We start from the raw sequence: 17,096 nt of genomic DNA on the forward strand, positions 1-17,096 counted from the left end.
TTTTTTTTAATGTGACCGTGGTTTATTTGTTTTAATACTCTTAGCTATCCTAGAGTGGACTAGAAATCCAGGTATCTGCCTTATGGCATGGTGTGTCTTCCCAACAATTAAGGTATACAGGTACTCCCCCAGTAACAGACGAGTTCCATTCCTGAGTACATCCTTCAGTCAAATTTGTATGCAAGTCAGATCACGTATATAAAAAGCATGTAAGACACTTAAGAAATATGTCCATATACACTAAAACAAACACAATACAGCATTTTAATAATACAGGTACCAATGAGAAAGAGAAGCTCTGTATGTATGTGTGTAGGTATACAGTACAGTTCTTAAAACAGTTTAGATAGAAAGATAGAAAAATATAGTAAAAAGATTATTATAGGCTAACACTTCTTGAGCTACATTAAGCCTAACATTAACGGGATGATGATGGAGATGGAACTGGTGTTGAAGGATGGAACTGGTGCTGGAAAGTCAGGGTTTGATTGTGTTGCTTGAGTGGTGGGGGTGTGGGGGGGGGGTTACTATTGAAGTCACTTTCTAGTTCTGACTTTGCAGCTCATTGCTGCCCCTTTTTCTCAACTCTCCTTCCCTCCCTTCCTTCTTCCCATCCTTCCTCCCTATCCTCACCGCTCAACACGAGTTCTGACTTTTGCAGCTTGCCCAGCACTCAAGGATAATGCAGGACTTCTGGGTTCGCCTGTTTGTAAGTAAAGGTTGTTCATAACCTGGATGTTCATAACTCGGAGGCTACCTGTACATAAAAAAAGAAAAGTAGAGAACCTCTTCCATGTACAGAAGGGCTGCTTTAGATCCAGTTTTTGAAATGTATTCTAGTAGACTGCAGGTTGTCTTCCTACTTCAAACAAATTATACCATTATATTTAGACAGATTCCTAGTTCTGTGAAATCGCCTTTTTCCTTGCTGCTTTGTTGGTGGTGGTGGTAAAGCCAGTCCATGCCCAAGTTCATTTCTCTGGGCTTGATATAAATGAGTAACACAGTTCACCTCTAATATCCTTAACTATTTTGAGAAATCGAAGGGGTGCTGTTAATTTCCTTTTCTGTAAGCTCCTTAAATTTCTCCCTGACAATTTAAATTCATAATCAGACACTGCTGTGTGGCATGTATGTATACATTAGTTGTGTCTGAATGACAAATGTCCACTAGATGCAATTTCCTGCCCTCTCATGGTACAACCTAGAGCACAGAGGCCTAACATGTTGGGGCGGGATGGGAGGAGCTTTTCCAAACAGGAAAATGACATTCTCTTGAGTATGATTGAACTCATTCCTTTGCCTTTTTGATTTTTTGACACCATCTGTTTGAGTTTAGACAATGCCACCAGGAAGTCAAGGCTGTGTAGAGTGTATCACATACAGGGCAGCCTGCTTCTTTGCATCTCAGATTAATGTTTCTTACAACAAATGTTATTTGTACTAGAGGAGAGATTTGCAGCCACAGCTTCTTACAATATGTTGTGTGCTCCATTTATATCTCACTGTCAGCCATACTAAGCAATAGATCAAAACCAGTGAGTAAGTTCCTAAGCTGTTCTTTTATCTGGGCAAGGGGATTGTTAATCTGTCAATTCCACATCATGTTTCACAGGGCCCCAAAGGCTTGAAAGCCTCATTCTCTGTACATAACTCTGTTCCTTTTCTGGAAAGGAATTTGGATTCCAAGCCAAAGAACATACAGCAGCTATAAAGTCAAGTTGTATTACAGGATAGCACATTCAAAGAAAAAGCTTAGCTGACATCTACAGATGAAGATAGGGCCAAGGCTAACTGGATGCCCTGCGGCAATTTATTCCATAACCTCCTTAACACTACTGAGAGGACCTTGGCCGATGTGCCAACCAGCAGCACCTCAAGATGATGATGAGATATACAGTTGGATGGGATACACAGTTTGGAAGGTGCATGGAGTCATTCTGGTACAATGCTTCTGACTGACTCCAGCAAAAATGACAAGATCTTTACGCCAAAGACAGGAAATAAGCTAGCATCAACATTGTTGAAAACATGATCTACAGCCAGAGATGCAACATTCTGGCTTGACAGAAGCCTACTTTCTGCAATCTTGTGCCCTCTGAAGCAATTGTCATTAGTCATGCTTGTTCAACAGAATAGATTTGCAGTCAAAAACATCTGGGTGGAAAATGGTGATGGCCTCAGCATATTTGTATGGGTTCTCCTAGCTTCTCTGCTTGAGAAACAAGAGTAGAAACTTGGAAACAAATGCTGGTTTTATCTCTTTAGAAAGAACATATCAAGAATTACTTTTCATTAGCATGTTTGCAGCATCAGGGTTATGACCATTTGAACACACAAGAAAGCTTTGGTATATTAACAGGCCTTTCACCTTCCACAATGATGGGGTTCACACAACACAAGAAGCCACGTTGGGTTATCATCTGTCATGTTGCCCAAAACCTGTCATGGTATTATAGCAAGGCAAGTTTGGTCCTCAGAAAGCATGCTAAGAGAACAGTTTGTATTATGCTTTCTGCCTACCATGATTGCTGAACCCAGACAAGACAATCCATTTATGGTGGGGAGCTCAGCACAAGAGCCATTGTTGGCCATTTTGTCAAAGGTGTCTCAACATTTCCTGCTAGACCAATCAACTAAGACGCCTCTGACAGAGGAATACACAGGAATCCTTTAACTAGATACGTCTTGGACTAGATCCAAGTCCTAGAAGAAAGGCAAGACTTGGACTCAACAATTAAGCTATGGTTCTTCTTCAGTAGAGAAGTGGTACGTATGCATGTTTATTTCTCACCTGTGGTAAACATTTTAAAAATCCTGCAGTGGGCATACAAGTGGCCAGAAAAGGAACAGATGTACATAGCCATTCATGTAAAGAGGTTGTATGTTGTGTGACCATTTTGACTTCTTGCCTTCTAGAAACTGGCACGGTGCACCAGCCGTAGCCATCCCAGTGTAAACAACCTGTCTTTGTAAATCTAGTTAACCACTGAAAAATGAATGATAGACAATGTAGCTAGGTTATGTTAAGCTTTACTTGTACGGCATTTTTACTCGAGACTTAATACAATGGGGATTTAATTGTTGTATTGGCATTCAAAATGTGTAGAATCTACCCTCCCCCCCCCACACACATCCCTTTGCAGGATTAACGATAGCAACTCCTTCAAAACATAAGCTCAAATCATGTAACGAAAGTAAAAGCGAGTGCTGTAGTGGAAAGTTAAACATACAGCACAGAGCTGTCAAAATCTTGAAAATGCAACTGACTCACCACAAAGCTGCATTTACTGCAATTGACTGACACAGCTACCTTCCCAGAAGCGATCAAGATGCTACTGAAACCGTCACCTGTAAGACAGGTACTATCTTCAACCTTACTGGCATTGATTCTGTATCCGGTAGATAACCAGGCATAAATTTTAAGGCAACTAACTGTCGAGGTTTAAGTGTGACACAGTTGTACATGTGTAAACATTTGATAGTAAAGTGCCCACTTATCAGTTCATAACATTACACAAGTCTATAGACAAAAAATCCTTGAGACAAAAAAAGAGAGATGTTTTTATATTTGAGTTACAGAACACTTTTTTTCTCCCTGTGGACAGCTTGTCTTTAGCTACTCCCTCAAGTCAGAACTGATCCACTGGTTTTCAAGGGCATCCACTGTGTAACAGGCAGAAAAGCAGAGAATAAAGCTTGTAACAGCACTAAGAGGAATGTGTATACATTTGGACCATTAGGAAAAATAAGACAACCCCCACAGTCCTTAAGAGTCTCCCTCAGAGCCAGCTCTCAGCATATTGTGCAGCAGTGGATTCAGCTGCTACCTAAAAATACTGCCAGGGTCATCCAAGTGAAGTCATTGCTGGTGTTCTTCAGTTTTGCTCTTTCATACTGTGCAACGGGTCCACCAGTTTATTGTGCACATGCATTAAACCTGGTGGGAGAGAAAGGCAGTATTAGTAATACCTGATAGGGATGAACTGTCACTCCAGGCCTTGATTCTATTTTTCACTGCACTGGCTTAGATGCCAAGGATCCCAACACAGGGAAAAGATCCTAACACTGTTCTCTCTTGCTGAGGATCAGGCAACCCTTTCACTTTACTGCTTTAGCCATGTTTTAGGTAAGATACAAAAAAAAAAAAAAAAAAGGAATTTGAAGGACAAACCCTCTAGGAAAACCCAATGTTCTACAGTTTTGTGCTAACCTTTTGGTCTTTTACCTACTAGATGTATGACTTCAAGGAATAAATTGCCTTAAGGCAAAGTTGTTTCTCTAAAAAAATGTGATCCTCAAATGACTTGAAGAGTGGAGAAAACAGTGGCACATAGGTCCTACATGTGCAGTAGACTGAAAGGGCAGAACTCTTCAGTTACCCAAATAGCCTGGGAGAGAGAAACTTGTTTACCTTTCTTCACCACTGCATTTTTAGGTAGCAATCTGGAGTAACATTTTTAATGACTTTTTCAGGTGGGGCACAAGATGGTTTGGAATAGGGAGATGGTGCTCGTCACAGTGGCTCCTGTATTTTCTGTCTCATGGCTTGAGAAATTGGTGTTTTGGCAGCTTTTGTTTTATTCTTAATAGCCAAATCTTTATTATAGAGGCATTCTGAGAAGATGGAAACCTAAACTCTCACTGTACATTTCTCCGTCCATCCGTCTGTCCACCCACCCACACGATTTACTAACTGGAATTTCAACTTGAGGTCTTGCATCAATTTTTACCACAAGGTGTTCCAGATCATACCACACAAACAAACTTCTGCATGCTCTCAACAGTGTTTCAAAGATGTCAGATTACATAATGAGCAGGACAATGAGTGGTCAGTTAGCAAGTTTTATTTATTAGGTTTAAATAGCTCAAAGTGGCTTACATCATTCTGCCCTTCCTGCTCTCAATCATATTCTCACACAACAACTTAGAGGTAAGTTGGGCTGAGAGTCTGTGACTGGCCCAAAGTCACCCTGTCAGCTCCATGGCTGAGTGGGACTAGAACACACATCACTTGAGTACCAGACCCATGCTCTTAACCACTACACCACACTGGCTTTGGGAAATGTACAGATTTGTGTGTAAACTAGAGGTTAGGCCAAGGATGGGAACAACTGGCTTATGGGTTGGATGTGGCTGGACAGGGAGAGGTCTTCCTGACAGGCAAATGTGTTCTGGCCATGTCCTTGCCCGTGGGAATCCTTTTTTCTAGGCCTAATCACAGTGTGCACAGAGTGGGGTGAAGGGCACATGCCTGTTTTGAGCCAGGCATAGCATGGAGGTAATGGGGGGGGGGGGGGGTTGCCTCCATGCTTAATCTTGGAGGGACAGCTTAATCTTGCTAAATGCTGCAAATCATTGTCCAGTGTGGCAACTGGGCTTGGAAGAAACCCCTTGCTAGAAACAACAGAAGGGCTTTCCAAGCCCTACTGCTGTATATTGAGTGAGAGAGAAACAGAGTGAAAAAGAGAAGAGTCTTGAGATGTATATCATGTTGGCCTCCCTCAATTTTGGCTCTGGTCCTGCCCCTGGAAGGCTGCCCAGAAAAACAAGCGTCACTCGGGGGAAAAAAGTCTTCCTGTTCCCTAGCTTAGATTATTGAAGGGTGGTGCTTACCTTTAAAATACTTCACCGTTTTAACTCTTAGTTCTAAAGTAGCATCTTCATCGCATACAAAGATAGTGTGAGGATGTTGCTGGAAAGCAGATACCGTCCACATATGATTGACCCCATCTTCAATTGCTTTGTACAAGGCAAAAGCTTTGTGTGCACCAGTGATTAGAATCATCACCTGGAAGACAGGCAAAATGTGAGCATATCATGGTCGTGGAAGCACCTCCCTTCGCTAGAGCAGATCTGTTGCCAGTTGCTGCAACAGACACTCTTCTGAAAAGAAATCCTCTTTAAGGCTCCTTGCTATAGGCAATTCAGGAAATATGAATTTTCAACAAAATAAGGATGGAATCATCTCTTTGGTATGCTGGAAATATTCCAGCTAGATTGCCCCAACTGTGGACAAGACTCATTCTTTAAAGACACCCTGGTTCAAGCCAGAGCTGGAGTGGGCGCAAAGTATCCCAAGACATTTCTTTATGCCCTGCTCATGATGGAATCCAGGAGAATAGGCTGAAACATTTTTGTTGAAATAGGTATACAGATGGACTCTCCCACCATTTGCCTCCTGGGAGTTTAATACCTCTAAGCACAAGGGGCCAGCATCACTTTAATCCTACTGCCAACATTCAAAATGTGAGATGCAAGATATAAGGCGTTGAAGACAGGAGACCACAGAGTCCTGGAGCACGACTGACACTTTCTCCACTAGCAACGTTTTCTTCACATACTGTTGATCTTCCCATAGGGCAGGGGTATGCGACTTTGAACCTATAGGTTATAATATCTAGAGGGCCCATCAGCCCTGTATGGTGAAGCATGATATGGTGAGGCATGATAGGAGCTGACAGCCAAAAATTTGGAGGAGCACAAGATGTCTGTCCTTGATAAAAGGGAAAGCATTTGTGCTGTCAAAAAGGGTAACCTCATTTTACTTAAACCTTTGAGATTACATCTGTTACAGTTTCAAGATGGGGTATTTTCCTAAGCCAGACCCTTCCCTTCTTGCCCTTAGGCTCTAAAACACCAGACTTTATTGGCCCTTCACAGTTAATAAGACAATGCAATTCTACAACCCCTCTGGCAAGGTATTCACCTTGTGTGTACCAGGTAAGCCTCTGCTCATGTAAAGGAGGTTGATCCAAAACTGGAAACTTCTATCCAATCCATCCAACACTGTGGGGTCCAAGTCCTCTAACTGGATGGCTCATTTCTCCCAACACCTCGTCGCGGGATCAGGGACTTGGCACAGGAACGGCTTTCCCCTCTCCTGGGTTCCCTCCCATCTCTTCCAAAACGTGTCTGCTCTCACAGTCAGCCTGGAAAACTGCAGGCAACACCCCTGATGGAGCTTCATGGATTCTGGCCACTTTGCCTTGCCTGCCCTCCCACTGCCATCACCTCCGACTCTTCTTCGGAATCTGAAGCAGGACCTTGGAAAGTCAGCAAAGGGTGAGTGCCTGACCCACTTGCTACACTTATACGGTGCCCATTATTTGATTCTGTTCAGTCGAAAGGGCAATTTATTAGCAGGCCAAGCGGAGTTAGGAATATTATGAAGATTAAAACAATGGACAAATGTCAGCACTTTTTCTGTGTATCTTTCTGTCCAAGCCACCTGGTCTAGCCCTACCTAAATCTATTTCTCCAAGAAACCCCAACCTCTGTCAGCCGTAAAAAGCGAATGTTAGCAAAAGGTGCAGGGGAATGCACTTTTCCACCTTTTCAAGCACCTAGTCTTATGAATGGCTGGAAAAACTGGTTTCACCAGGATCTATGGAAAGGTGACCCAAAATCCAGAGGATTTCTTTGCAAATGGGAGTAAAATGTTGCCTAGCTCTTCTAAGAACAAAGATGAATGGCAAGTTTGCCTACTTGTCAGTTCATCTTTGCACAGCTGGCATGTCAAACTAAAGCAGGGAAAATGCCTTATTTGGGGCCTCTATGAGTCAATGTCTAGGGTTGGTACTTGCTGCACTTTGACAGCAAGTACACTGCAGGACAATGCCCAGGTGAAGCTTTCCATTTTCAAAATTGCAAAGTTGTGCAATCTACAATTGCATAAGTCCATCTAAAAATCATAAACAAATAAATGTACAAAATATTTGCATGTATTTGGGGTACAATAATAAATGTGGCCAAGCAATGACAACCCCTCTGGCTCCATGGCTTGGGCACTTTGGAAGGGTTGTTAATTCAGAGATTGCTCTTCTTGATCTCTGGGGAAAAAAGGCAAAGGGCAATAAAGCTGCACTGAATGAAAAGGGACTCACAATCATAGGGGAAGGGCACCAAGCAAAAGACAGTTACTTCAAAGTGCCACATGGGCAGTTTTATTTATTTATTTGGGATATTTCTAACCCATCCAATCATTATACGACTCTGAACGGCTTACAACAGTAATTCAATAAATTCAACAATATAAAATGTCATCCTACTATCCCATACAATAACAACACTAATAACACTAATGTGTTGTTTGCATTAATAGCAAACAACTCATTAACTAGGCAGAGTTTGGCCAGGATATTTTGGCACCTAAGACAAAATTCTAATGATAGCAAAATAGTTTCACTATATAGCATCAACAAGAAAATCTCAATTAACTGCTCTTTCCTTGCACGTCCACATTGACCATGTAAAAGAAGTCTGCCCAACTGTAGGGCTGGCCTTCCAAGATGAGGTAGCCTTTCAAGAATGCCTTCATTTACGAAGTAGTCATATGGCAGGTTCCTTGTCCTTCTGATTAGAAAGAGCTCTAATTATAGGGCAGCTGTTGCTGAAGGTGGCCCAGGCATGCTTAGCCAGAACAGTTAAGGGGGTTCTCCTGTTTCCATCAAGAGGCTTGCTCACCAGTTCCCAGCACCCACACTGGGGATACGGACCCAAGTTTGGAAGACATGACATCAAACCCCAGAACAAATATGGGCTGGTAAGATGGTTTTCTGCCCTCAAACAAGCTACCCTGTAGGAAAGAGTCTGGGTTCATATGAACCAACTCACTGAGGCATGCCACCTACAAAGGGTTCTTGTGTTGTATAAACCCAGTCAATGGTGATAAATGAACTGGGGAAAATTTACAAAGACCAAACTGTATGCTAACAGTGAACACTGAAGCCAACTGATTGATTCTGAAATGCTTTGTTTTTCATTCTATATCACAGCAGACTTATTTTAAATGCAGATTTTCTTTCAAGGAATGCAAAAAATATCCAGGAGATAAGACAAACATTCTTACTTCTCTGGCATCCATCACTGTCCCCACACCAACTGTTAATGCCATAGTTGGAACTTTTGATAAGTCTCCATTGAAGTACTTTGCATTTGCTAGTATAGTGTCCATTGCCAATGTCTTCAGTCTTGTTCTTGATACCAGACTTGACCCTGGTTCGTTGAAAGCTATGTGCCCATCTGGACCGATACCTTGAAAGAGTGCACACAATTAAGCCAATGTATGAGGGAGTCTCAAAGAATTTTCTAAATATTTTGTGATGAATACCATTAATTCTAAGGTATAATTGAAGAACTAAACAATGATAATATTAGCAAGTCACATGTTCTAAAAGACCTCACATTAGAGTAATACTGCTGAACATATTTCCAAGTGCGTTTGTGAGTTTTGCCCAAACCATCCTTCTACAAGCCAAATTGTTTGAATTATCTGAAATTACCTTCTGCTGTATAGACGCCCCTGCTTTTCACTTTCTGATGAGGGTTGCTAGCACATTCTGTTTCAACTGACAATTCAAAGCATATTTGTTTGCCCAAACATTCCCCTGATGCTAGCACTGCTAACTTCTGATTATTCTAAAATGGTTTGTTTTGTTGTGTTACTGTTTTATTGCTTTAAAGATTGTTTTATTGCATTTTATTATGATTTTATCTGGTAAACCACTTTGGGTTTCTTTTAACAAAATGCAAAGCCACACAGACATTGTCTAATAAAATAAATGTATAATTGCAAGAAATGCATTTGAAAATTTTCCTGTTCTGTCCAAAAATGAGTGGAAAAATCAGACTAGAATAAAGATTAAACACAGAGGAGGGTGAAGAAATGTGTACCATGCTTTACTGCTATATTGTTATATTAAATTATAAAGGGAGAGAGAGAAAAATGGAATCTAATGTAAGCACTGCATATACATACAAAAGCCTTCCCTATCCTGGTACTCTCCAGTTATTTTGGACTTCAATTCCCACTAGCCCCAGCCAATACATACAATTCTCAGGAAAGCTGGGAAGTGTGGTTCAAAACATCTGGAGGACACCTGGCTGGCATACAAGCTTAAGGATTGGCAGGAGATGAAGGGAGCCAAGGTTGCTATGTTTGAAGGGAGCCAAGGTTGCTTCCTTTGCTCCCACTACGTATTTATGTACTCAGGAGCACAATGCTCATTCACTGCAAGTTCTTTGTTTTGCACCCAATAACTTAAAAAATCACCTCCAACAAATAGATCGATTCCACCAGCTTCTTCTATCTTTTGTTCAAATGCATCACACTCTGCCTTTAGGTCTGGAGCATTTCCATCAAGAATATGAGCGTTGTTTGGATCTATATCAATGTGTTTAAAAAAATTGTTCCACATGTAAGAATGATAGCTCTCTGGATGACTTCTGGGAAGCCCTGGGACAAAACAATGAATACAAAGGTTGATTTAAAATAGTTATTCAGTTTCTGGACTGCAAACAACACTTACATTACATGTCAGACATTACAGAATTCAGTCCTTTCCTCCATTGCGTAAATCCATTTGTGAATTCCAGCCTTATCAGAAATGCAAACATGTTTTCAAATAAGCCTTACCTACATATTCGTCCATATTGAATGTCTTCACGTATTTGAAAGAGAGATCTCCTTTTTTGTGATATTCTATCAATTTCTGGTAGCATCCCAGAGGTGTACTTCCTGCATTAAGCAAGACAGCAAAAAGGTCCTCACTTACTTTCATCCCATTCACACTGATCTCTGAACTTGATCTGTTTTATTTAGCCTTTTTCAGGAAGAGGAAAAATTCAATTTAGTGGTAAAAACGGCATTCCTCCAAGCCCTGTCCACATGTACAGAATGCGCCTGGGTGCTGACCTGCAGAGAGGGAATCTTTCTCTAGAAACAAACAAAAGCCCCTTGAATGCATTCCTAGTGTTCCTACTGGCTTCCCATGTCAAGGGATCTGTTGCTACTGCACATGGACTAAAACTCTGAGCAACCCTTTGAGGCAGCTGCTGGCATTTTTTCCCCCTCCCTGCAAGTGATTCTGCAGACCAGTTTAGGCAGGCTGGTTCTATACAATAGGAATCTGACAAAGAAGCCACCATACGGGCTAGTCCTTGCTTGGAAGTAAGCACCACCAAACTCAATTCCAAGTAAACTTAGATGGTCCCTTGCTGAAACGTTCTTCTGAGTAAGAGGAGCATTGCTCTGGGAGTGGGCAAAGTACAGCAAGCGGTGGCAGTGTGTCTAACTGTGTTACCTTTTCTTTCTCCCATTGTATTAATCATGGATTTCTGTACTGTGTAAGTTGCTTAGCAACTGCTTTGTACAGTTGGAACCAATGCATATATGTAAAACAAAAATGATAATGCAGCCTGGCCCATGGTGGAGGTCTCCAGATGTTCTAGTTTGAAGACTAGACTGTTAGAATACTTAGTCTGATCCTGTTCTACCCTTGTAATTCTAATCCATACAAAAGTGCATGTAAACTTTTGGAACCTGGCAGGAAAAAAAGTGACTGGACAAGGGAAGCACCCTCAGCAGAACTGGCCATTTGAGTTTTGCTGTATTGTGTGTTTGTAGGTGGCATTTCATTTCATGTCCAAGCTATTTTTGGGTGAATGAGTCAATCACAGAGAGAGAACAGAAACCAGACTGAGGAGTGTAGTTGGATAAAAGAAACATTCCACTTTTATACACTGGAAGCTAAAGAAGCAACAGAGGCTTCTTGGTCAATAGTGCAGGCAAACACTTGGTGGTGATTATTTCCTTTCTTCTCCAACATTACACTAGCTTCTGCCCAGGGCAGAAAAGCAGTCCAGAATTATCAAATGCATGAAGGCACCTTACAGGAGTATGAAGCCACCAGTCCCCTTTCCTCTCCTTCCCAAAGGTTGCAAAAGAAGAGAAAATGCATTACCTGTTGGTAAGCCAAGAGTAAAATACCTGTTTTCATTTGGCTTGAACTGGATGATGCGGTTGCAGATGTATTTGGCAGCCCATTCACTAGCCAGATCATAATTGTCCAGTATGACTAGCCTCATTCTTGTGAGAAACTGCTCTTGAAGAAAACCAAGGCTAGAACTGAGAGAGAACAAGTTACACAATTATTTAAAGAGGGACAGAAATAGTAGGTTTTGAAGATGGTGCAATTTGGGAACTACTGAACAAGTCTACTAGTTACGTCTATTCCCCAACCCTCCTGGTATATTAGATTACAACTTCCAGGATTCCTGACAACTGGCCTAGCTGACTGGAGTTGATGGGAGCTGAAGTCCAAAATGTCAGAAGGGCACCAGGCTGGAGAAAGCTGATCTATGCAGTGGGCAAGGGACTTGAGAACTCCACTTGCTTTTTATTCTCACACTGTATATGAAATCAGGTTTTTCAGTCACTGGTGGTCTATCGTACTTGCATGCTGACATCTAGCTTGATAAGCCTCAAGTTGTGTGGACCAGTTTAGGGTGCCTTTATAGGCTCTGAATTTGATCATGTGAAGAGCCACTGTCCTTTGACATCATTAAGGATAGCTAACTACTTAAGTTCATGCAAGTACTTTGCACTTCTGAAATCTTAATTTGTACTTAGGGCAGTTTAGTAGCAACCTCATAATGAAGAGAGAAGGCTTTTTTAAAAGTTGAAAATTAAAGAGACCTAAAGTTGTTAATGTTTTTCTAGCAATAGCAGAAAAGTACAGGAAAGACAGGCAGTGCAATCCCATGCTAGAGAGCATCTAGATTGACAAAGCTGGAAAATCTATGCTTGGATCCCTCTTCCCACTTGAAGGTAGCACAAAACGAACAGCAACACCTGCTGCATCTCCAAGGTTTTTAGAGCAACCCTAGAGAAGGACTTTTGGGGGATTTCTGGGAGATGCAGAGGGGGAGAAACCAACACTGTGAAGATACAATGTATCCTGGTGGCACCTCAGGCTGATTCCTTTCAGCTCCAAAGCATCACTCAGATGGTTGAAATCAACCCTATAGGTGTTTTGCAGAGGATTGCAGTGTAGATTTCTTTCACATTATTGGACTATAAACCACATGCATGACACTTGCAGAAGTTACATAACAGAATAACAGTAACAATGATTTTTATTTGTTCTCGTCATATTCCATAATAAAGACAGCCAACCACACGTTTATTTAAAGAAGAGTCCAACTGTGTTCAGTGGGACTTACTCTCTAGTAAGATCGTTTGGGATGCAGTCTTAACAAGGCTAAATAAATAGTTTTCTTGCCTGAGGTCAACATGGCCTACATGTGCAACAGGTGCAAGCTGGTAGCCCTGTCAGAAGAAAAGGTGAGAGCACTAGAGCAGTGAGTAATAAAGGAAGATGAAGCATGTTTAGACAGACTGGAACAGCTCAGGGCAGTACAGAAGCTAGAAGAGCAGCAGCAAGCTGAGGCTGAAAAGTATAATTCTGAGGAAAGTGAAAACGAGGAGGAAACTCCCTGGAAAAGGCTGCCAGGTGCAGAAAAGCTAAATGAACTAGAATATACTCTGCACCAGTGGAAGCTTCAAGAAGGCTGCGGGAAGATATGATCGCACTATCCAAGTAACTGAAAGGTTGTCACAAAGAGGAAGGAATTCTCAATCATTTTAGAGTGCAGGACATGCTATAATGGGCTCAAGTTACAGGAAGCCAGATTCCAGCTAGAAAGCAGGAAAAAAATCTTGATTATTAGAGCAGTATGACAATGGAACCAATTACTTCGAGGCTGCAGGCTCTCCCACACTAGGGAGATTCAAGATACAATGGACAGCAATCTGAGAATGATGGTTTAACTTGGGAGTCCTGCACTAGGCAGGGAGTTGGACCCAACAGCCCTCTGACCCCTTTCAACTCTGCTAGTCTATGTTTCTATGAATAAAGCAGAATCAGTCAAGACACTATTCAGTGTGACAAAATTAGTCAAAGAAGAGACTCCTACAGCACCTTAAAAACTAACCTGCTTTATTATGTGGCATAACTTTCTGTGGATTAGAACTGCACCAGAACACATGATACAACTAAAAAGCATAGTAAGGACCTTGATTTACATTAGTGCTTAAACATAATAACAACAGATTATGTTCCTCTAATTTCTGCTTTCTGCAAATGAACTCTTGTAGCTGGTCTTGCACAGACCATGTATTTAGAAGACCAAAAGGGTATTTTCCACAGCTGGTCTGACAAAGCAGACTTGCTCCTTTTTCACTCGACAAAACTGCAAAAACTACCTACACTTCAAAACATAAATATTACCTTCCTGGCTTTTAAATTGCAAACCATGCCCACATAAAGTCAATGCTAAACTAGGTACAGTTTTCAAGAAAGTCAGTTTGTAAGCATACTGTTTCCTGATCCACCATTCTGCATAATCCTATTGCAACATCTCATTTCTGAAACCCAGCACTGACTTTTGAGTAAATTCACACAGGACCTGGCTGCATCAAAGGCATAACCATTATGCTTCGATCTGAATCTTAAAAGGGGGGTAGAGAAGAGAAAAAGAGAAAACACTTCCAATGCCTCCAGCATATCTAGAGCCCTCCGGATATGCTTGACTGGGGACGACGGGAGTTGTCATGTAACAGACGGCTCCAGATTGGGAAAAGGCTGTTCTTTCAGGTTCAAGTTTTCCAGGCCAGAAGTTGGGCAGCAAGATAATTCCTAGATCCAGTCACTACCTGACAATCACTAGATCCCTCTGTTTCCCACAAATCAGTGTTTAGTTCCTATGCAGAACTGCCTTCCCCCTTCCCCCACCTACTAGTCTCGCTATTTCAGAGGCAAGCCTGGACTAAGCACTCCATTCGGTTAACTCCAGCCCGCCTTCGTCTCCTCTCCCCTCCCGCCTGGCATTCACGGAATCACTCACACTCAACCCGAGCACCAAAACCTCTCGCACAGCACAGCACAAGCTGATAAATATCGGACCCGGCAGCAAACAACAGGGAAGGCAGCCCGGGAGGGGGCGGGGCCAAGACTTCCGGGACAAACCAGCTCCCCTTCTCGCTGTCTCGGCGAGCGCTACGGATGCGGGGGGAGGGGGGAGGGCGGGGCTTTTTCCAGCCGGCGGGGAAGGGAGGGAACGCGATATGAGGAAGAACCAACTGCGCGTGCGCTCAACAGTCTATATAGTGCAGTGAACGCTCCTTTGATTATTTATTACGTTTCTCGCGGTTGGGGTTGTCGGTTGTTGTTTTTGAGTTAGACTTCTCTGACATTTTCGTTAGAAAGGAGGAGGCGAGAATTCTCTGGAAAGTGAGGAAGTAACCAGCATTTGTTTTAAGGGCTAATTAGATAGCGAGATGAGGCCTTTGAATAAGCGAGGAAGGGATATGCTGGGAAAGGGAAGGATAGACTCATATTAGCTATGCCTTTTCTAGGTATTACTCCTAGGAGTTTCTCTCTCCCTCTTCAGAGGCAGTGAAGAAGAGTATATCTTCTAAGTATTCAACTTTTCTCATTAGCAGTTAGTCTTCTGGTGCTCAAGTACAGATTGCTGGGGTTTGCTTTTCACCATGCAAAATGTGCTGAAACACCAGGCTAAAGGAAAATGTTTGGGTAGAAATAATTGTTTAAAAGTGCCATTGTAGTTCCCCTAGGAGGAAGCCACCCATCTCTGAGGCCTCCTCCCAGCAGGGAGGGAGACATGGGGTGGGGGGAACCTTTTGCTTGCCCATACTTGGAAATGCTTGGAAATGCTTTCTTCTTAGATAGACCTTAGGCACTAGTGGGGACTGGAATAGAGCTGGAGAGACCTGAAAGTTTCTCATCTGCCTTTTCTCTTTCTACCTTTAACAGTACAATCCCTTTTGCTATCCTTAGTCTGCATTTTAAGCAGTGGCTGCTGAAATGTAGTCTCTGTAGCTCTGTCTGTGTGTGTGGTGGGGAGAGCCTGAAGGCTCAACTACAAAGGCATAACTCTTGGAAGACAATCCTGGGAATCATAGGATTGCTTTCTTTGGGAATCTAGAAGAATAGTTTGACAAATGCTGTCATAAACTAGAGTGAAGCAGGACGTTGATTTAGTATGCTCATTTTAAATTATTCCTAAGTAGTAACACAAATAGTCTATAAATATGCATGAGAAAAAGTATCGGTTTTCTTCTGCTGTGCACATGTTTTGAAACATGGCTTTCAGTCCATATCAGTGGTATTCTGGGGCATTTCCTAAAGTTGTACATGAATATGAATGCTATTGACCACATAGATTTTTATCTGGCGATATAGGAAGGGTGGTTAAGATTCACAATGAAGTTCATGATACAAAGTTTTAGTGACTGCATGAAATTTCTTCTGTGAAGAACTTAGTTCCTTAAATACTCTTACCAAAGATCAGCAAATTAGGTGCAGTGGATACATTGAGGTGAGGTGGGGTAGGGTGGGCATAAATAAAAAGTAGCATCTAAGTTAATGATAAAAATAAGAAGTGACTGTTCAGATTTTAGAACAGGTAAACATTTTAAAGGAAAATGTGTTTTCATAAATCACTGTAAGATAACATTCTAAGAACTTACTGAGCATCAGATCTAGTCCTTGTTGCAGGTGTAGTAAAAGATCTTGCATGGTTCAACTATACGTAGATTATTTTTGCTTCAAATTTAGTGGCTCTTTCTGCATTGAAATTCCTATAGACAATATAGAAAATGCCTACTTTGATGAAGTGTTTATGTCCTTGAGATCTTAGTTTTATATAAAACAAGCCTTTTTATATCTGCTACAAGTGTAGGAGAACGCAACCATTTGCATTCATTCAGGGGAGTCAGTGCAAACTTCTAATGGCATCCCATCACATCACATAAAATCTGGTAGGACACTTGTCCATCTAGCCCAATATTGTCACTGACTGGCTGCAGCTACTGAGCACTTCAGACAAGAGATTTTACAAGTCTTTTCTGGAAGGGCTGGGACAGAAATGAGACTTTCTACATGCAAAACATTGAGCTGTGGTAAAAGGGTGGTATTTTCCTTTTCATTCTAGATCTTTCTGCTTTTTTGAAATTACATTTGGGTTTTACCATGTTGAAATAACGAAGGAGAAGAAAGTGGAGTCTAAAATCATTACCCATAGTTACAGGATTTTCTTTTAGTACCTGCCTGTGGCTATTCAGACATCAAACATATAAACTGGAGTAGCATTCAGATTCCCTTCCCACCCTGCTCTCAGCATAGCCAACCATCTCTTCCAAACATCAGTTCATTGGGGAGAATCCAAAACCCATTCTGTGGACCTCTTTCTTGAGCTGACACTCCTGCAACTCTGGATTGCCATGCTGAGCC

General features: G+C 41.8%; 1 protein-coding gene across 4 annotated transcripts; it reads right to left on the bottom strand.

The window, feature by feature from the left end:
* Nucleotides 1–1,494: 1,494 nt before the first annotated feature.
* On the bottom strand, nucleotides 1,495–14,771 carry GNPDA2 (glucosamine-6-phosphate deaminase 2). Of its 4 annotated transcripts, none has more exons than XM_044417988.1 (7): nucleotides 14,689–14,771; nucleotides 11,771–11,908; nucleotides 10,418–10,519; nucleotides 10,055–10,237; nucleotides 8,852–9,036; nucleotides 5,617–5,791; nucleotides 1,495–3,940 (listed from the first exon to the last, which is right to left on the bottom strand). In XM_044417988.1, exons 2-7 carry the CDS (start codon nucleotides 11,841–11,843, stop codon nucleotides 3,879–3,881), a joined length of 780 nt encoding a protein of 259 aa, XP_044273923.1. In that variant the 5' UTR covers nucleotides 11,844–11,908; nucleotides 14,689–14,771; the 3' UTR covers nucleotides 1,495–3,878. The 4 variants fall into 4 exon arrangements, with proteins under 4 accessions (XP_044273923.1, XP_044273921.1, XP_044273922.1 ...); XM_044417986.1 differs by having other exon boundaries at nucleotides 11,745–11,908; XM_044417987.1 differs by lacking the exon at nucleotides 14,689–14,771 and adding an exon at nucleotides 13,006–14,661 and having other exon boundaries at nucleotides 11,745–11,908.
* Nucleotides 14,772–17,096: the final 2,325 nt, after the last annotated feature.

Source organism: Varanus komodoensis, unplaced genomic scaffold (assembly GCF_004798865.1).
Source record: "Varanus komodoensis strain SLA01 unplaced genomic scaffold, ASM479886v1 scaffold9, whole genome shotgun sequence".
Classification (NCBI taxonomy): Eukaryota; Metazoa; Chordata; class Lepidosauria; order Squamata; family Varanidae; genus Varanus; species Varanus komodoensis.